Below are 21,003 nucleotides of genomic sequence, written 5' to 3'. Positions count from 1 at the left end.
GTTCTTTTAAAGATGGGCCCTTGCTGTTCATGGGCATTGAGTGAAATAGCTGTACAGGGACCCCAATTATCTCCATTGCCTATGATCCCCCTGAATCAGCTGACTTTCTGCCTACATGTGCACCAGCTTCTCCTGCCATGCCCAAAAGTTTCTGCCTGAGGTTTTTTTCAAAACAATACAACACCATTAAGCTCCCTTTATTTCTGCGAGAACCAAGTAGCATTTCAAGATAAACATTCTCAAAAATGTATTACATTCAGCCAGGATATGTTCATGAGCATCAAACCACGTTACAACCCTTGTTGGAGAAAGATACCATCCATCACTGAAATGTATTCAACATTCAGTGGTATTGGAAGGAACACAATGGGTGGTATTTTAATGCACGCACATTATACAGCAATTGTACAGGAGGAAATCGCATTGGCCATATTTTAAAGTTAGAGAGAAATGCTCACAGGACTGATTTGCACAATGCATTTTTCACTCTTCCTCATGCATAAATACACATTAATAAGCCATATGTGCAAGTAAGTTATCAAAGGTAGTGTTAATAATTTCCATTTATTTTTCTCTACTTGACTTAATCATAGACAAGCAGTCACACATGACAGTGGTCAATGTAAGCACATACTCAGGGATGGCTAGAAACATGCAGCAAGAACCACAGAGGATCAGAATAAACCTTCTTATATACTGGAGAGCAGCATAAAGCATTTACAAAGCACTTTCAAAATTGCTTTTTAGAAACACCAAATAATGCTAGCCATTACAGTATTTCAGATTAGCTTTCGTTGGATGGACTGACTATGGAAATGCTGTTTTCAGGTTTCCTTTAAATGATTAGTTTATGTTGGTGGGCATGCTGAACACAACAAAGAGAAGGTCAAAGTCCTTATCATAAAAGGCTAGATCAGACAAACGAGGCAGAGATGATGGAAAAGGTCAAGAACCATGAAGATGGGCAGGACAACTTCATCTTTTCAGTAATAAGTTGTTCCTATAAAAGATATCCTGACTCACTTGGCCTCTCCTATTGTTTAGTAGCAAGAATTCTGAAGTGAATTTCCTTTCACTCTTCAAAAAGAGGACTACAATGTAGGATGCTTCCAGACAAGGCTTTATCCGGTATCTCCCAGCCTCATTCATGGATTCTGACAGGGTCCAGAGGACAACAAGGACAACATTTCCACTCATTGCCCTCTTCTGTTTTTCTACCACTGCTTCCATCTTTTCTTTTGCTGCAGAAAATTCATTAAGGAAGAAAAGACAGAATAACTGCAGAATAACCTTCAAATTGTTAGTGCCAGGAACTGACTGGATGCATCCATAATGTCTTCTAATAACTGATATGTCCCTGACCAGCCATCTGGCCAACCAGAATTACAGCAATAATCTGAAATCATGTTAAAATAATTAGGAGCTATGTGTGTTTTTACATGGAGCTTGACATGACTGAAGCTGATGTTTCACCTACAGCTTCATTTTACTTTGTGCCTTTAGAATAAAATTAAACTGAACCACAGCAACAAAGAAAATTTCCAGTAAATCTTCTCTTTCTTCTTCTTGCTTGCCTTAGAGTATTTGACTGATTCGCCATCTAAGCTGGAATTTGAAGTTGTTTAGAAATGAGTACATCACCAAGTGTGTTCCTCCTTTTTGCTATGAGAAAGGCTATCTTCAGTTCTGTGTCATTCAAGATGCTACTGGGCATTCTTGTGTGGCTTTTCCTCCTTTAAAATGAATGGGAGGCTACTGAAGCCCAGGTAGAATCAGTTAGCCTGGGAAAAGCAGACTCCAATGGACTCTCCATGCTGCTAGCTGTGGTTCCTGGCAAAGGAACTGAAGTAGAGGAGGAGGTGGCAGGTACCATAATGTTGCTTCGCAGGAACGTTCCTGGAGGGCTGCTGTTTATGTCACTCGCAAGGGTGGCAACATTAATGGCATTGTTGCTGACTGTCCATAGGCATGGATAGTGACTGTAGTGAAGCAAAATACAACAGCTGAACAGGTGTTGCATATAAAACAACCCTGAACCAAAATATTTGGCCCAGTTTGCTTTGGCAAAAACAAAAAACAAACAGGAAAAACCTGATATCCCTCACCATCACTGCCACATTTTTGAGGCCAAGATGAATTCTTGAAAACTTTGGCACGTAGAGGGAGCTTACCTTTGCATGTTGTGCAATGACTTGTATGTATTTCTGTAACAAATCATTCTAGTACCACTTGTAGCCACGGAACTCCAAGTTGGCAACCCAACGAGCCCTTGTATTTCTTCCCAACGCCTTGGAAATTATTCTTCATTAAGATGCAGCATTATTTCAGAGGCACTGCAGATTTAAACAGTGGCGCCTCCGCCTATTAGCAACGGTCACTATGGTTTTTTAGAAAGGCTGCCTTTTTGTCATTAGCCTTTGGAGCACTGCAAGCAAAACTAGGAGGGTGAATCGATTTGTTACAGAAAGAACACACACACAAATATTTGAGAGTCACGTGGCCCACCTGAATGGAAAGGGCTGCACTGTTAGTCTTCATAGCCCCTTAAAGACCAACTTGTTTTATCTCAAGATAGTTTTGCTTTATTTTAAGACAGTTTGCTTTTGCTCCACCTCATTATATTCTAAAATAGATTGAGCAACACTGGCAAACCCAATAAACTGACAACTCAATGAATGTTATAAGGAAATACTATTAGTACAATATCCACACTGCTCTTTCTTCCATTAGTTTTTATCATGGGGCAGGAAGTGATTGTGCCCTGTTTGTGCAAGGTTTGTACTAATTGTCATTCTGCCACTTGGTATTCCACTTTTCCACCTAAACAGAATACTTCTTAGTGTGTGTGTGCATTTATGTATTTCCAAGTGAAGAAATAGCGCTGAAGGAACAGACTAGGCTGGCACCTCTCCCTTTGATATAGTACTTTATTTGCAAAGGGCTGGTTCCACTGTTTCTTCCCACCAAGCAGGGCCACTCCTTCAGTGGAGTTCAGCTGAGGAAGAACCAGCCGGTGGAAGGTAGGAAGGCAATACTTGACAAATCTCCCTGTGCAGGGGACAATCCTAAGACATTTTGCTGCCTGAGGCGAAGGACAAGGTGACTCCTTGTGACACGAAGGACAAGGTGCCGGCCCTTGAGCCTTACTTCAATGCTTGCAACAGGTGATAGCGTCCTCCATCACACCTGAGGGCAGCAGGCTAGTTGAGGGAAGTAGGAGAGACCGTGAGAGACCCACTGCTTCTTTCTCCTAAGGTGGCCAGTTGCCTTACTCTTCAAAAGGATAGGGCCAGCCCTGCCCCACAGTCCAAGTGCCAGTTCCCACACTATTCCCACTCTGCTTTTTGCTTGGGTAGGTAGGTGGCTGCTGGGAGATCAGAGGAAACCTCCTTCTCCCCGATGCCAGCAGAACTGCATTGCTGGATCAGAAGACTTCTCTGTGTAGAAAGAGCCATCCTGGATGCTACCCAGAAAGGTTTTCACTTTGGGTTTTCATTGCCTGTGCTTTGAATTGGTAGTCACAGTCCTTGGGATACGGCAGCCTCATTAGTCCTGCATGTGTAGACTAGACTCTTGCTCTCCCCACAATGTCACGATGAGGATGAGAAATCAAAGAAGAAACAGACAGTAAAATGCCAGACTATTTGGCAGACACAAAGGAGCCCGGTAGCAGCTTCTGTCACTGGCTCTGCAGCAGGGGTGTATGACCTCCTTAAACCTAAGGCTGAATTCAATTTCAGGGAACTCTTGGGGACTGCATTCTGTTGGTGGAGTAAAGGCAAAAGTATGGTCTGAGGCGCATAAGACATCCACCATGTTGAAGCTAAGCAGGTCTGGGGCTGGCTTGAGCTTGGAGGGGAGACCACCTGGGAACCGCATGTGGCCACCTTGAGTCCCACAATGGAAGAAAAGTGGGATATAAATATAATAAATTAATAAAGAAAAGTGGGGGGTCAATAAGCACATGGTAGGCATGTTGTGAGCAGAGCCAGCTAGAGCCGGGGGTCAGACTTGATGGCCCAGGAGACCTCTTCTGACTGGCTCTGTTTCTATTAAACCAAAAGGAATCCGCCTATTTTAGCTTATGGCTCTTTCTGTCAGTAATTCAGCATTAAGAGAGGCAATTCCATTTTTTGCATGGGGAAAACAACGGAATCAAAGCCAGGAGACCACTGAATAGTTGGTGGTCAAAGGAAATGAGGTGGGGCCAGGAAAAGAGGTGTGGCTTCTGGAGAACCACAGAGGACTGAATTAAACCATGTTCTCTGGGCTTGCTGCTGATCAAGCGTATGCTTACCTAGGCCCCAGGGTTGTAGTACCACTACTATGTGCCACTGGGACCAAGTTGGCATGGTGAGTGGATGGGACTGAAGTCCAACCTTCATGATCTGAAGATACTTGAAGATCAGTGTTGGTGCCTTCTAATAAATTCGCTTTAGAAGAGGAAAGCACGAAGAGTTTAGGCAAGCACAACATGTTTGTAACAAGTTTGCTTCAAAGTAATGGATGAGATTATTTGCATTTAAACATAATAAAAAGTTGTTAATAATAAAAAGGAATAAATCTTAGATGAAGGTGAGCAACTTCTGGAAATCTAGGGAGGACTTCCCTCCCTCTGCCTTCTCATGGAGGCCACATGCTGCTGCTGCACTGCCAAAATTTGGCAACACAATAGTAGCTACAAAGATCTGCAGCCTGGTGCTGAACACTGGTGGCAAACGGCAATAGAGGCTTAAGAGGAGCACATCTAACTCTCTGTTACAGCTTTCCATGGAAGCTTGGCCTCATCCATCAGTTTTTCTGCTGTCCCACCCACAGATCTGAGGCAATGCTACTCATTGCTATTATTTGCAGGTTACTGCTGCTTGGTGCACATTTTATGGCTTCCGTTTGGAGGCAGCTTTAAATAGGGCCATCATTAAGGGAAGGCAGAGGGACTATTTTGCTCACAGAGGTTAGGAGGAATCTTATGGAAAATTCATGCTATCATGAATTGGAGTGGGGGGAGTTTCTTTGCTACCTTTTGTGGTTGTAAACATCTTCGCTGTAAATTTTAAAAGGAACCATTTATCTATTCTGGAATCAAATGTCAGCAAGAAATCACTCTCAGTTTCATTGCACTTTAATGTAGTTGTTTTTATATCACATGCTTTAGTATTTGAAGATGGTACACTGTGTTTATTAATAACTAGCAAGTGGGAACAGCTTTGTATGGGTTGTGGCGGGAATGAAAGAGACAGTGATTTTTGGCATGTGTTTCAAGGTCAGGCAGATATGAGCTTGTCAGATGATGAGGGGTCCTGGGAACCAGAATTCTGAAACAATGAAATTGGAGCAATGGAAGGGCTATCTCAAGGGCACCCTCTGCAGATGTGCAGGCAAATTCTGAGAATTTACAATTGCAGGGCAGAGCGGGGGCGGGGAGGGTATGTGGGAGAACTCCTGCAGTCAGCCAATCCTGGCATGACTCTTGAAATTATGATGTGATGCTGACAGAAGGGCAAAGGACAGAGAAAAGGTTTGCCCATCTCCAAAAATGACATTCCAGAGGAGGGGAGGAACCTGGCTTGCGACAGGTTGGTATATATAGTGAAGGCTTTAAGCACACCGATGGCAGAGCTGGACACACTGTGCTTGCCCTGCCCGAGAGAAGCCACATTCACTGCCACTTTTAGGCACAGCCCCTACCATGGTGCACCCCTGAGGGAAGAATCTGCCTGCTCCATCCCCTTGAGTTATACATGCCTAACTCAGTCCCCCAGTTCAACTCTCCCATAACTTCACACTATACAGAATTATGCAAAGGTTCAGGAAATCTGTTCCTACAAACTGAAGATATTAATGCAGGCTTCAAATTTACATGGACACATGTAATTGACTAAACTGAATGAATACATTAGAACAACCAAATAACTCAGAGGTGCCCCTCCATGGGGCTCCCTAATTATGCACAGCAATTTTCAGATCTCTAGGTTTTATTCTCTTGGTGCTATGATGTCAATGGACAGACAGACACCTTCTTTTGTAATTACAGATGTTTTTCACGCTTTTGTTCTTTTCTCATCATTTTTAAATGACTGGAACTTGCCTGATGTAGAGTGATTTCTTTGCATGTATGAAGCAGGATAGGGAACAGCTCTGTGTCCTCGAAGGGCTGAATAGTGTTCACAGCCATGGTGGGAATGTGAAGCAGGCAGAGAAAAAGTCCCACTGAACTGATAGCTGGAACTTCCGGCTGCACACACTGCATCTGGATTGGAAATCAGCCACCCACCCACTAAGGAGATATTGAGAAAACTTACATGAGTAAGGAAAGTAACAAAAAATGGCCATCTCAGCTCCTACCCATTTGCCTATTTTTTTCACTTTGTACCAAAAAAATATGTTAGACTGGGCAGAGAGAGAAAAACAAAAACCTTATGACCATTTGCCCCTTCTCCCCACCCCCCCCACCCACCATGACCAGAGAAGCATCTCTCCCACCACCTCTTAAGCTAACCAGCTATCAATGAAGCAAGATATCTTGCATGAAAATACCAACATGTCTCCTTCCTGCAACATTTATCTTTCCTGTTTGTAAGGAAATAAACTTTTTAAAACTTTTGTTAAAAAGCCTCTGAATATGGATTGCAATAGATCCAGGTGCAAGCAATACTCTCTTAACTAAATCTGCTCTTTAATGCTTACCTCTGCTGAATCTGAATGCAACTAAATATACAACAGATCCCTAACAGTCATGGAGAGAATGAAAAACAAAACAGAAAGAAAAGAAGGAATGCATGCAAGAGGGGCAAGATATGAGAGAATCCGAAAGAAAAGCCTATGGGCCAAATGGCCATGGGGGAAATGTGCCCTCCGGCCTAATCCCCCCCCCCCCACACACACACACACATGTGCCTATGGAGCCATAAAAGTTACTTCCATCACATTACTTACTGTGAGAATATGTCATATGCTGACTTTCAGGGACAATATCTGGAGAATCCTTGGAGTGGTTCCTGAAAAACAATATTAAAGTTACTTTTCTTCTCATGATCTAATCTGCTTCTCATATACAATGATTAAGTTCACTGGATAACTTTGGGCTGCTTACTATTTGTCAACCTAACGTATTTCACAATATTTTATCCTTGTTGCAAGGATAAAATGGGACAGGACCATTCAGGCCATGCTGCCCTAAGCTCCTTGGAAGAAACTTCCTAAAATCTTCCAGAGAGTCTTGTTTGGGACTGTTTGTTGTGGTTTTATGAATTGAATAAATAAGTAAAATAAGAAGGAAGGGATACAAATGTTCTTACAAAATAATAAAATGGTCATTAGCATGAGGCACCTTACAATAACAAGCTGTTTATTGTACCTGTTGTTTAGGAAACTCGGCAGACGATGCATGTCAGATCGTCTGAGATCAGCCCTGCATTGTTAGTGCACCAGATACCATGAGTCATGCCAAAAAGGGAACTCACCTTTCTTTTGCATCCAGAAAAGCTTTGGCAAAGGGGTTGTACTTGATTTTGAGGGCTGTTATCTTGGATTTCAAAAGAGAAGAATGGTCATGTTAATGAGATCATTTTATCTTCACAACTGATCACTAGAAGTGCAACATTTTACAAAGTGGGTTTAAACAAGTTTTTATTTTTCCACAGGCAATTAACACTCAGGCTGCAAATGTGCATTCTATTGAACTGTGCAATTATACACATAGTGGTATGGGCGTGATAAAAATATATAAAATTATAGAGAGGTAAAAAGTTGCTCTTCCCTCACAGCATTAGAATCCAAGGCTATTTGATGAAGCTGAATGGTGGGAGATTTAAGAAAGGTAAAGATAAATTCTTCTTCACAGAGCACTTAATCAAACTATGGAATTCACTATCACAGGATGCAGTAATGGTCACGAACCTGAATAGCTTTGAACAAAGATATTAATGGAGCATAAGGCTGTCAGTGACTAGCTGGATATTACTTACAGTATTCTAATATAAGCGGCAGCCAAGAAATTAGAAGACTGAGACTTGGAAGGCAGCTATAAAGGAACTAGAAAAGATCATCAAGTACAAGGATGTTTCACTGGAGACCAAGGCCAAGATCATCCATCCATCACCATGCATGGGTATGAAAGCTGGACAGTAAAGAAAGCTGACAGGAAGAACATCGATGCATTCAGAAAATGACGCTGGAGAAGAGCTTTGTGAATCTCCTGGACTGACAAAAAGATGAACAAGTGGCTCTTACTTCAAATCAATCCAGGCCTTGTCCCAGAAGCAAACATGATGCAACTGTGACTGTCATACTTCAGGTACATCATGAGAAGGCAAAACTAACTGGAGAAAACAATAATGCTGGGAAAAGTCAAAGGCAGAAGAAGAAAAGGAAGACCAATTATGAGATAGTTTGATCCTATAAAAGAGGCTACAGTCTTGAGCTTGCAAGGGCTGAGCAGGCTGCTAACAAAACATTTTGAAAGGCATTCATTCATAAGGTTGCCATAAGTCAGGGATGACTCAGCAGTATATAATAATAAATATGCCTCCTGATAATACCAATAGCTGGGGAACATGAGCAGGAGTGTGCTATTGTAATTCTACCCTCTGGGCTTCTTGTGGGCCTCTGACTGGCTAGACCAGATAGGCCTTTTTCTGATCCAGCACATCTCTTATGTTCTGACATCAGCTGAGTTCACCAGGCTAAAAGAGTGCCCTCTTCTAAAGCAGCAGCACTTCTGTTGCTGCTGAAATATAGAATAATATACACAGAGAGCCCACTCTTGCTTGGCTGTTTTGGCTTTTTATGAATGCCTTGTCCATACTCTGTTGAACAAGAGGCACATAAGGAAGGTGTCCACAGTGCCAGCTGGTAAGGCAAAAAAATGGTAAAGCACCACAGGAGTCTGATTAGAATTCATGGCTCACTTCATTGCATGGTAACTCCTTGCATAGTAAGGAGTGACCAATATCTCACTCCACTGTTGAGTAGGCCCAAAACTGGCTTAAGCAATTCTACATTTGAAAAATGGAAGTATGATAAATGGACCATCATACTGTGGAAGAGGGCAAGATGAATCTTTGTTCATTTGTCTGGGGCTACATCAGATTGATGGCAATTTTATATTGTTTTATCATACAATCATATAAAGACATCATACAACCAGAACTACCATCAAAACAAGAAGAAACCATATTTTATACTAATATTCACATTAACACAGGGAGAGAGATCACTTCTGGGTATGCTAATTTGTAAGGTTTTAAAAAATAATTTCCACCAGGAATGACTTAGTTGCTTTGATATATCCACCTACCTCTTCATTTTGGTAAGCAGTCACAGCTATGAACTGAGTTTCAGGAAAGGAACAATTCTTTACCATCCTGTGTGGACCTCCTACACGAACTATGTGAACCTGAGGCTCATATTTGTGTAGGGAATTCAACATAATCTATGGGGAGAAAAAAGGATGAGAGAGAGATTAGTCAGAGCTAATGGTCTGGATTTAACTCAGGATAGTTGTAACTAAATCCTATTGAAAGCAATCAGCTGAGCCTGACTTGTTCTACTGGCTTCAGCGCCAGTGACTAAACAGTGTCAGTTTAGTCCTGGCTAAAGTGATTGGAGTTAATATCTTTTCTTGTAGATCGTGGGCTCAATATTTACTTAATCATACTTACAGGAGTTCCATTTAAATCAATGGGACTTTAATTAGGCATGATTAAATGAAGTCCTCTTGATTTCAGTAGGCCTACCCTAAGTATGACTAGGTCTGGATCCAAGACCAGACCTAGACACAGACACAGATTTGCATCCACACCCACACCCAGACCAGAAGATTTAGGCTTCCTAAAACAACAACGTTTCATTTATGAACTGAGAAATGATACAAGAGATCATTACAGTTGCTGGCCAGCCATTCCATTCTCAGGCACTTAATGGTTCTGGGTTGTGTCTGCAATGGGAGCCATTTGCATGTTTATCTTAATGTGTACATATCATGCCACTTATCATTAACTATTTATGATGATAGTGTGTGTTGCATTGCCTAAGATACTTTCCGTGACTAGATAATCTTTTACTGAGGATATAGGGCAGGCCTCAAGGGTAGGCTAGGTTAGGCACCTGCTGAATGTTCACATCTCAGCAGGAGCTTCCTGATTTGAGCACCCCAGAGCACCTCTTCTTCATCACTGCAACTTGCTTGTTCACTTGCCTCTTGCTCTGATCCAGACAACAGAAGAGATGAGAAGGATGTGGACTCCCCAATACCCATCTTTTCCCAGTTGATGTGATACTGAGCACCATGTCCTCCCTCATATGGCATGCAAAACATTGAATTCATTATGATCTTAAAATGAGGACAAAGATAGATATTGCCAGAAACAGGGCAGGATAGACGTAAATCAGATACAAAGTTGAGAGTTTATTCTTTGTGTGGTAATTGGTTTGCCAATAGGTTTGTTCTGATGTAGGAGGGTTTTATAATAAACTAAAGGCAATGCATCACATTGTATTCATAGAGACATAACAAACAAACAGTCCAACAAAGCCAACTTTCCTTTTTGCATTTTTAAGGGTCTCAGAGAGAATGGCACTTATTTTCTGGTACAGGTACATGCTTTTTATTATTGCTATTATTCCAAAGGCCAAAGATGACTCAATAGAATATTGATAATTATCATGAAGCAGAAGCAAGCACAGTAATTATTTCATTTAGGAGCAGCCTTTTATTTGAGTACCTAACTATTGCCAACATTCCACTTATGCACGGAGCAGCATGGGGAAGAAAACAAAACCTTAATACCCACAATCATTTTCCCCTTCTCTGAAGTCCTGTGTAAAAACCTCAACACACAAGGCAAACTATGGGGGAGGAAATCCCTGATGGTTTTAAACCACAGCACACTCTGCCTCTCTTAACATCAAGAAGTCCATTAAAATCTGAAAGCTTCAATTAAGACCTGTTTATTCCTGTTTACATTTGGACTCCATGGAATAATTGGCATCTGTGGGTGAAGAGGCCTCTTAAGGGTCCTTCTAATTGCATAAATGCACCCTTGATATTTCTTGATTGGTACAAGTCTGTGACCAAAGCCAAGAAGCCTGGAGGAAACATGGTACCCATACCTGCCCACTACCATTCAGCTTATTGGTAAGCTTCACTTTGCTGAAAGAAACTGAAGCCTTCATCCAGTGGGCCCCAAAGTTGGGAGAGTCTGGATGGATATAGACACAGCTGTGAGTTGATGGCTCTGGCTTTCCAGCTGGTATCCATTCTCCATTCACATACTTCCAGCGGTGGCTGTCAGTTGGAGCAAAATCCAGCAGAAAAGAATACATGGCATTAGGATCCAAGCCTGAAACACTGATCTTTAAAACAGGGAACATCCGTCTGTAAGAGAAACCCAATGTAACAAATAATGTGGATGGAATCATTTCAAAACTAGGAAGCCATTGATTTGAATTACGTATTTGCATAATTTGCTGTGCTTATGGAGTTGCAACATGCTTTCCTAGAAAAAGTCAGGTACCCATTCCCCCTCCCTGACTTGGCACTGTGATTCTATGAACCAGCATGCCATCTGATCAGAGCAGCACTTTCTGTTCCTGCTGTAACTGGAAGATGAGCTCACACATTATCAAGACTCCAATTTACTTGTCAAGTCCTCCAGAAGAAACAACATCTAAGGACAGGCAGCACAATAACAATTATTCTGGAGACTGGATGTGCATTTTATCCCCATTATTCATTTACTGGGGTTGGCAGAGCGAGCTTATTCTTCTGAATGATCCATGTAGCATAATTGCAGGGCTTTCTGAGTTCAGGGAGGGTCACCTCCAAGGGAGGCTTCCAGTCCTTTAAAAAAACTATGCCCTATGGAAGGCAGAAAGAGAGGCAAAAGCAGAGAGTTGATGTCGTATTGTGGTTAGAGGGCTGGACTGGGGCTTAGGAGACCGGAGTTCTAGTCCTCATAAAGTCTGTTGAGTAACATTGGCCCAGGCACTGATTTCCAGTCTAATTCAAGAATTCCTCAGTTTTTTGGACCTGTGAGCATATGTGGGAATTGGAGAAACCACTGTGGTTACTACCACAAAATGCTAATCAGTGTGTCATGCACTGGGCCATGCACCTTTGTCTAGGGGGTTTAGGCTGTGCCTTATTCAGCAACACCCCTAGCATTTATTTCCTGTCTATAGGTCACCACAATAGATAAGAGATTGTCTAATTATGCTAATTGCTGGTGGAGCAATACAGCTGAAGTTACCTTTTTAAACATAAGTTTTGATGATGTCCAATTGTTGCTTCTTTTTGGAAGGAAGTAACTGTACAGATAAATGTTGTACTGGAATAGTCTTTTTATTCACAAATATGCAAAGCTTGTTAAATTATTTACTTTGCTTCATGGAAGTTAACAAACTGAAGGGGAGATGGATTCTTTGTGCTCTTTGATCGCTAAAAGACTGAAGTTATAAAATGGAAAGAATAAACACATTCTGTAATGCAATGGATTGACCACCTTACAATGCTTTCAATATATGAATAGATGGAATATAGACACCTTCAAAGGGATACATATTTGGTATGCTTTTGTTGAAGGAGTGTATGATTACTAGAAAGCTCTATGCATGTCACACAAATCCATGTACACATATTTAAAAAGGGGGAAATCAATATTTTGGGTACCCAAAGGGACTACATTTGACCCCTTTTATGGGTGCCATTTACAGGTGCCTGTGACTACTGTGTAAGAGACCTCTGACCTAACCTATGTTACAGGGTAGTTGTGAAGATGAAATGAAGAGAAGGACAACCAGGTAAACCATCCTGAGTTCCTTGAGAGAGGATAAAAATCTGGGCTATAAAGTAATAATCATAAAATAAATAATAAACTCTGGGCACAATCAGAACCAATTAACCTGAAACCTGTCAAAACCTTGGAAAATAAAAGTTTGTGTATTAATATATTCTTTTAATTTAGACCCCACAGTATTTTAGTGGAAATGTGGGGTCTAGATTAATAAACAAAAGTTTTAAGGAGTAGAACACCAAGAAGATAGGGCAACAGCTAATTAAAACATCAACACAAAAACTGACAAAATCATATGACATTGCTCCTGACATCAGCATGTATGGAAGTGTGTTTGTTCACGCATGCTCACAGATACCACTCTCATTCTTTTAAGAACAATGCAGATGGTTGTTGCTCCTCATTTGACCTCACTTCCCAAACTTGCATTCCTTATTCTCAGTTCTCATGTGTTTCCTATTCATAGCTTTTGACCCCTCTGCTCTCTAGCAAAAGCCAAATGTTAAGATTGTATATGAAAATATTTTCTATTTTGATATTTTTACTGTGATTTTATTATATTGATATGCTACAATGATAACAGGAACAACTATGATGATTATCTGGATTAGATACAATTTAAAGAGCAGTGTACAGGAAAAGAATGTATCTGGGTGGAGGTGGGGTGGGTACCCTATTCATTTATCTTAAGGCTCAACAGTATGATATCTTAGATGATGTCCAGAAATGCAATCACCTAATCAATTCCATTAGACTATGGCTGGCACGCTCTAGCCACCACATTATTGTACATAGAAATCCTTCAGCAGTAATTAATCTTTTATTGTGACCACTTACCCTATGGTATGTCCTTTGGCTCTTCCGCTCTGAACCTACAAACAATGAACTAACAAAACCCCTTCCAGTTTGACCGCAGTGCTAAGAGCCTTCCATGAAGTTTCATGGAAATACAAGGAAATGACAACTATTAAGGGCCATGGCTTTAGCATGAATGTTACTTAGGCAATATGAACAGGTAATTCAGCTTCACCACCACCCTGGCGCTGGATGGCTGTCAGTGGCAGAGTGATGGACCTAAGTCCCAGATTTGTCCATTCATGGCAATAAATATATAGCATTCACGCAAGTAAAGTTATCATGCATCTGAAGCTACCATTCCATGTTCCAATAAGTACCCAACTGGAAGGAAATACCATTCATAAAGAATGATAAAGTCCACCCAGTCCAACCTACTGAAGAATAAGCCACAGATAAAGCATCCCCCTTACTCCTTCAGTATATGTCCCATGTGGGCTTTTGGTTAGTTTTGTAATCCTGAAACAAAAATCAAATCTAGTAGTTGCAGAATGAGCAAAAGAACTGAGAAAGGGAGATAAAAGTTCCTTAATTTTAAGTAATTGTCAAGGTTATGACACAGGAAGGACTCCAACTTTGGATTCCATAGGTTACTAAACTGTATTGTATAACTATATGCAAATTAAATAACATGTAAGCCCTATGTACAGGTGTGGTCAGAGCGTTGGACTGGGACTCTGGAGATCTGGGTTCTAGTCCTCACTTGACCATGAAGTTCACTGGGTAATTTGGGATCATTCACTGACTCTCTGGGTAGCCTATCTGACAGGGCTGTTGTTAAAACAAAGAGCACAATACTGTGTGATTTTAGACTGGCCAGGATATGCTGTGAATAGTAGCATTTACTGTCTAAGCTTGCATATATCTGCATCCTAAACTGAATTCTATTCATTTCCATGAGTCCATCCTAAGTAGGACTAACATTGGTCATTACCCACAATGGCACATTCAAAGTATAGAAAAGGGCCAGGAACTTGGAGACGAACAAAATCCAAGGCAAGTAATAAGAAATGAGCCAGTTGTATATCTCAATTGATTTTCTATTCTTTAACAACAAGAAAATGTTTGTGGGTTCAGAACCTTGCAAGGAAGGTGCGGAGTGTTATGTGGTGACTCATTTAGGAAATGCTGCTCTGCAGATGTTGATGGGTAAAAGAACCAAAACAACAACCACCCCAGGCTTTGCAGAACATTGCCCTGAAACAACAACAACAAAATGGTAGCTAGATTTGCTGTTCCAAATCTGCATATATAACCCCAAATCCCAGCAGTGACTTCAAATGTATCTTTACTTTCCCTACCAGGTGTGACCTGATTTCATACATAATAAGGTGGATGAGGGGAAAAGATGCTGACGCCAAACTACTATGAAGTGCCTCCAGCCTCCCACCACTCCATTCCATGAAAGCATGTGTGAAAATCAATACCTGGCTTATAAAACAAGAACTGGGTTTCTTTAACAGGACTGGGGAAATCAGCCAGAAAACAAACAAGCAAACATCCACCTTAATAAACAATTTAAAGCAAATTAAAAATGGAAGAAAGAGAAATAGTAATGTGTTCCATAAAGGTAGGTTATCTCCTAAAACCTGTCTGTTGGTGTACAGTCCAGAACTCAGAAGTTACTGCAAACCTCAATAACTATCAGTTAATTATAGAGCCACTGCTGCCTGCTAAGTAAGTCACTGTGTATTTGTATGAAAGCTGGACAGAGGAGAAAGCTGACAGGAAGACCATTGATGGATTCAGCCATGGTGCTGGAGGTGAGCTTTACAAATATCTTAGACTGGCAAAAAGGTGAACAAGTGAGTCCTACATAAAACTAAGTCAGAACTTCCCTTGGAAACAAAAATAATGAAACTGAAACTTCCATATTTCTGGCATATTGTGAGAAGTCAAGACTCACTGGAAAAGACAATATTGCTAGGGAAAGTCAAAAGCAAAAGAAAGGAAATACCAGAATTCCATAAAGGAGGCCACAGCCTTGAGTTTACAAGAGCTGTCAAGGACAGGACATTTTGTAAAGCATTGATTCATAGGGTTGCTATAAGTCACAGACAACCTGATATACCTAACAAAAAAAACCATGTGATTTCTCATTCATGGTAATTTGTGGGGGCTTGACATGACATTGTCATCCTCCAGGGACTCTCCAAACCCTTTCCTATCATTTTTTAGAACAAGAATAATGAGCTATTTCATTATCGTGCTAATTTGCACTGAAGCCCATGCATTTCCACATTTGAGCTCTACTGTCATACCATGTTGTGTTTGTATGACAGAACATATATGAAGGCAGAGAAAGAACCCTGCCCCCCAGGGAAAATATGCATAAAGGACATGCTCATTCTCCACAAAGGAAGCAGAAGAAGGGATCTCAGTAAAGAGCCAGGTTCATATATAGAGAGCTATTTCATTATCGTGCTAATTTGCACTGAAGCCCATGCATTTCCACATTTGAGCTCTACTGTCATACCATGTTGTGTTTGTATGACAGAACATATATGAAGGCAGAGAAAGAACCCTGCCCCCCAGGGAAAATATGCATAAAGGACATGCTCATTCTCCACAAAGGAAGCAGAAGAAGGGATCTCAGTAAAGAGCCAGGTTCATATATAGAGAAGCCCTCTCTGTATTTCCCTTTTCATAGTTTCTTCAGAAAATATCTTCTTGAAGTATCTTCACCTCCATAGCTGTATTTGGGCATTCAGAATGCGCTGCATGAATGTGTGAGGAGAAGCACTCCAGTCCCACCACCTCCTTGGGTGGGTCTGTTTCCTGAACTCTTTAGGGTGATAGTTGGAAGAGTAGCCCTTCCTCTATCTGTGAAGGTGCCTCACATGATTAAGAACCCTGTTTTTTTTCCAGCATGATAGAAAAGGATGAAAAGGGAGGTGGGGTAAACATGCTCCTTGTCTTCACATGCTCGGTAAATGCACATGCGCAGTCTCAACACCCAAACTGAGCTTCTCTTCTCACAATGTCTCCTCACAGGCTCTCTTTCCTGTTATGTTCCCCCACCCCAATCCACCTGTAGTGCCTCATCAGGGTTGGAAAGGGTTAGGATGCTGGAATTCTATATCCCCTCCCTCCTTCCTGTGAAAATCAGTTTATCAACTCTATAGGCACAAATGGGAAGAAAGATGCACTTCTCTCAAAACCTACAAATATCTTCTTTTTGAGTGTCTTACCTAAGATGACAACTTTTTTCCCAAAAACACTATACAAATTGAGAAAGGTTGCTACAGAGTAAACCCCATGTATGGGGCAAAAACAAATAAGCTATTTCTTGCCCTTTTGTACTTCAGAATTGGCATCTTCAAACTCATCTTTCCCCCACTGCCAGGAGTCAGATCAGTCTATTAATCTGTTTTCTCAGAAAAAGCCAAACTGATTCTCTCCGACACCACATTTTTTGGTCATCAGAACTGTGGCCTCAGAATACGACATGTGCAAATGCTGTGCCATGGACCTGATCCACCTGTAGTGGACTGGGGCAGAACCAGAGAGTGTGATCCTCCTCCCTCTCTCTTAATCTATTGATTATACCCATATTAATAATCCATACAAGGCTTAAATGATAAGTGTGGGGGGGGGCGAGGATTTGATGTAAACGAACAAACAAAACTTCAGGCAAAACACTTCAAGGAAGGGGATCACAAGTGGGCAAAAAGCCAGCTAGTCCAGGGTGATCAGCCGCAACAGAATCTTCAGGGCAGGACCCCTGCACCTTTCTTTCTGCAGGTGCCATGCAGGGCAGGATGGTGGAGCAGCCAGCCTCCCAGAGGTTTAGGGCTCTGGATGAAAAATTTGGGGTTTCAGCCCTGGAGGGCCTCTTCTGAGTGCTGCCTCTGGAGGAGGTAATCTGCAAGTGGAATGCTCACTGCAGCTTGTTCATGTAAGCAAGAAACTAAGAGTTTCCATGACTTCTCAACCAGAACACATCATGCAGATGTTGAGCCTACCAAAACATTCTAGGGAGGGGGACTTACTATACAGATACCGTTTTGGAAACTGCGGGCTCCATATCTGGTCCCTTAATTGATGTCATTTATTAAATAGTCTTTATACAGTCACTAGCAGAGCAGAAACAGAAATCACAATTTTAATTCACACCTATCTATCTTTCTATTTATACATTCCTGTCCCAACAACAAAGGACAGAATGGCTCCATTGATATTTGGGGCTTTTGCATCTGGGGAAAAAGGTAACCAAGAGAAAAGATGCCAGAGGTTTATAAAGTGTGGAGAGCTCATTTAGATCTCTCTCTCTCTCTCTCTCTCTCTCTCTCTCTCTCTCTCTCTCTCTGAAATTGTGGCTGTCAAATGCAGTTGATTGGCACTAAGTTAATCAACACACTGTATAAATAATTTACAGAATGTTAAAATGCTGTGACAGCTCCTTGCTTAACTGATTTTTTTTTAAATAAAAGACAAACTGTAGCAGTGGTGAGCTACCTGTGGCCCAAAAGCCAGATAGAACTCTCAGTTTAATTTCATGCAGCTCTGGACCAAAAAAGGGAAAGAAGGAGGGTAAGAGAGTGAAAAACCCATCCACCTTAAGCCCTGGTCTTGTCAACTTTGGCTCACACTCAACCCACAATTAGCATGCAGCTCCTGACAGCAGACCCCTAAAGCAGAATAAATGTTTTCCTACCTTTTCCAGACACCTATCCCTGAGAAAATACTGGGTATAATCCAACAGGGTACAGCTAGCATGTTCATACTCTGAATATGAGTTTATAGAGGGTGACATTTCCTGGCTGCTCACAGAAACAAAATGCAGGATTTTACCATCCTTGGCTCTAACGGACAGAATTTTTCTGTCCACTTTTACTGAAACAATTTTGGTTGTGTTATGTAGAGAACGGCAGCCAAGGGGAAACCTGTGCAAGCTGCACACTGTGGGATTATGAGAAACAGAAGTTCTTTCCTCCCCCTGCTATGATCGCCTCTTGTAGTTCACAGGACATCCCCATTCACATCAGTGGAGTTTTTCCTTGAAATGCGAATAGCAGCTTCAGAGAGGACATCGTAGGAACTATGACAGGCTGGGGGTGGGAGGAATAAACTTCTCTTTCCAACATCCTAAGATCCCACAGACTTCCCACAGCTCCTATTTACAAAGCAAAAAATATGTCCATATACATTATACAAGCAACAACTGCCCCTCAACATTTGGCTCCCAGTCTTCTCAGTTTGTCATCTACTAATGATATTTATAAAATGCTATATCTAATTGGGAAAGAATAGCCCATACTTTCTTGCATGGTTTATAGCAGAAGTATCCTTTGTCTAGAGGACTGCTCATGGCATTATGTAGGAAACAAGCAAAATTACAAAGCAATCAGTTAGAGATGAAAGTACTACCCAGCAGAAATGGCTTGGCACAGTCCAACGACTCGGTCCTCACTCCAAATATTTTCAAATGGATAAACGTCCATATGGGTTATGATCTATTCCCTGTGTGTACCATAATTAAGTATAACAAAAGCTCCACCACATTTCCCCATATACAGATGCTGTGAGAACCCATCAATAAGCAAGGCTTCCTTTGATGGGGATCATGCCGGTCATTTTATTTGTACTTTATTTTATTAGTATTTAGACTTGTTTTTGTTGTGTCTTTTGATGTTAATTATGCTTTAAGTCCCATTGTAGATCCTCTTGTGAATGGGAAAGCAGACTAAAGATAACATTAAATAAAAATGCTGTCAGTCATGCAGGGCATGTGGAAGCATGCCGAGGAAGCTACTTTTATCTGATCAGGCCCTCATTAGATGATTATATTTCAGAACAAATGAACAAAGAAACAAACAAACCAGCCATATGCATCTGGTAAGCTTGTACATTGTTTCCAGCAATGATAATGCTGGTAATAGAAGAAAGCATCTTGTTATATTGTTTTATTGAGTAGTCTGCATGGACACGTGTACTGAAATGGGCACATGGCATTAAAATTCATTAACTACATCACTCAGATTTTTAATTTGCTCCCAAGCTTATAAAATAGCAGCTCCCAACAACCTCTTGGTATTGAAAAGGGTTTTTTTTTTTTTAAGTATTTCAGCACCATCTATTGGGAAGATAAGCTGTACAAGCTCCACTGAAAAGTCTCACCTGTGTAAAAGTACCGTCTAATGTAACTCCCATTCATTTCAGTGGGGCTTGTGCAAGAGAATGACATCCAGTATCATTGATCAACTTTGGCAGATTTAGCTGCTGTTCCATACACTATTCTTTGCATCCCTCACTCTCTCCAAGAAGAAAGTAACACTCACCTGCCGTTCTTGGTGACAATCATCTCATTAGTAACTTCTCTGAACCTCTGCCACAGAGCAGCATCCTCCAAGACAACCTGGAGCTGTTTTTCAGTGGGGTCCCCTTTCTCTCTTCCAGCTTGGAGCTCACTCTCCACCACATTGAGAAGCCTGGAGACAGCGCAGTCGCTATGTTTCTTGCAGCCCAAATCAGTCATGGTACTTTAATGTCAGAAACTTCTCAGATGACTTTAAAAAAAAAAGTGAGAAAGCAAGAAAACAAGCAAACAAGACCCCTAAGCTCCCTCCCTCCTGATCTAAACCTAATGCAATTAATTAGCCACAGTGGAAGAAATGTGCTCACCTCAGCCTTTTGCCACAAGCTCGCTCTTCTCTCCACTATGTCCCAAGAGGAGGATGACACCTGTGTGTTAAGGTTTTAACATGAACATACAACCATTTCCTAATTACTGAATGCCAGGTGGGAGGCAGTCCGATTAGGCAATTGGCTGCCTCTCAAGAAGAATCTTCCATTCAAATCACCAAGCTTTTATCTTTTTGAGGAGGGTCTAATTATTCTGCTCAAGAACTATACTTCCATTAATGAAAATGGTTTAATGTCTCAACTGAAACAATGAATGGAAAGCCAGTCTGTACAGATGCAAATTCCTGCTGAAAGGGAGAGGGAGGGAAGATAACCACATTCAAATGCAATCTGTGGAAATATGTTGGTCATTCTTGATGCAAGTATACATTTCCCAAAATAATTCTCAACAATGAAGGTTATGATCATCATCAACCCATATTTCTGTAGCTTTGAAACAAGAGAAGACATTTGGATGTGTTTCCATATTTGAGCCTAAGTAGCTAGTTCAGGAAAATGGGATAGGAATGGATTGAACAAACCACAGTAAACCCAACAATTGCCCATGATTTGTTGTTGGGTAAACCTGGTTTGTTTAATTAGTAAACAACTCAGAGTTTTCATGTTATAGCAGGTCATGAAAGAACCCAGGAACAGAAAATGGCTCAAGTGTTCCATTTACGCTGGCAATTCCTGGGTTAAACACTTTAAGCAACTACACTATAAACAA

At 41.2% G+C, this 21,003-nt stretch overlaps 1 protein-coding gene across 1 annotated transcript; it reads right to left on the bottom strand.

The window, feature by feature from the left end:
* Positions 1 to 1,735: 1,735 nt before the first annotated feature.
* On the bottom strand, positions 1,736 to 20,314 carry TBX19 (T-box transcription factor 19). Its single transcript, XM_044441780.1, has 9 exons — positions 20,274 to 20,314; positions 19,931 to 20,158; positions 11,113 to 11,377; positions 9,299 to 9,433; positions 7,464 to 7,525; positions 6,937 to 6,998; positions 6,089 to 6,277; positions 4,298 to 4,433; positions 1,736 to 1,979 (listed from the first exon to the last, which is right to left on the bottom strand). The coding sequence occupies exons 2-9, from the start codon at positions 20,125 to 20,127 to the stop codon at positions 1,736 to 1,738; spliced, it is 1,290 nt and encodes a 429-aa protein (XP_044297715.1). The 5' UTR covers positions 20,128 to 20,158; positions 20,274 to 20,314.
* Positions 20,315 to 21,003: the final 689 nt, after the last annotated feature.

Source organism: Varanus komodoensis, unplaced genomic scaffold (assembly GCF_004798865.1).
Source record: "Varanus komodoensis strain SLA01 unplaced genomic scaffold, ASM479886v1 scaffold4, whole genome shotgun sequence".
NCBI classification, from domain to species: Eukaryota; Metazoa; Chordata; class Lepidosauria; order Squamata; family Varanidae; genus Varanus; species Varanus komodoensis.
Note: the sequence above shows the minus strand (reverse complement) of the source record. Positions and strands in the feature narration are given on the sequence as shown.

What these genes read in the sequence shown, in the direction of transcription:
- TBX19 (XM_044441780.1), bottom strand. Translation starts at nt 20,127, where the DNA reads ATGACTGATTTGGGCTGCAAGAAACATAGCGACTGCGCTGTCTCCAGG. An exon ending in GCATATGACATATTCTCACA is followed by an intron (nt 6,278 to 6,936) that starts GTAAGTAATGTG and finishes ATATCTCCTTAG; the next exon opens with TGGGTGGGTGGCTGATTTCC. An exon ending in ACTACAACCCTGGGGCCTAG is followed by an intron (nt 1,980 to 4,297) that starts GTAAGCATACGC and finishes GCTTCACTACAG; the next exon opens with TCACTATCCATGCCTATGGA.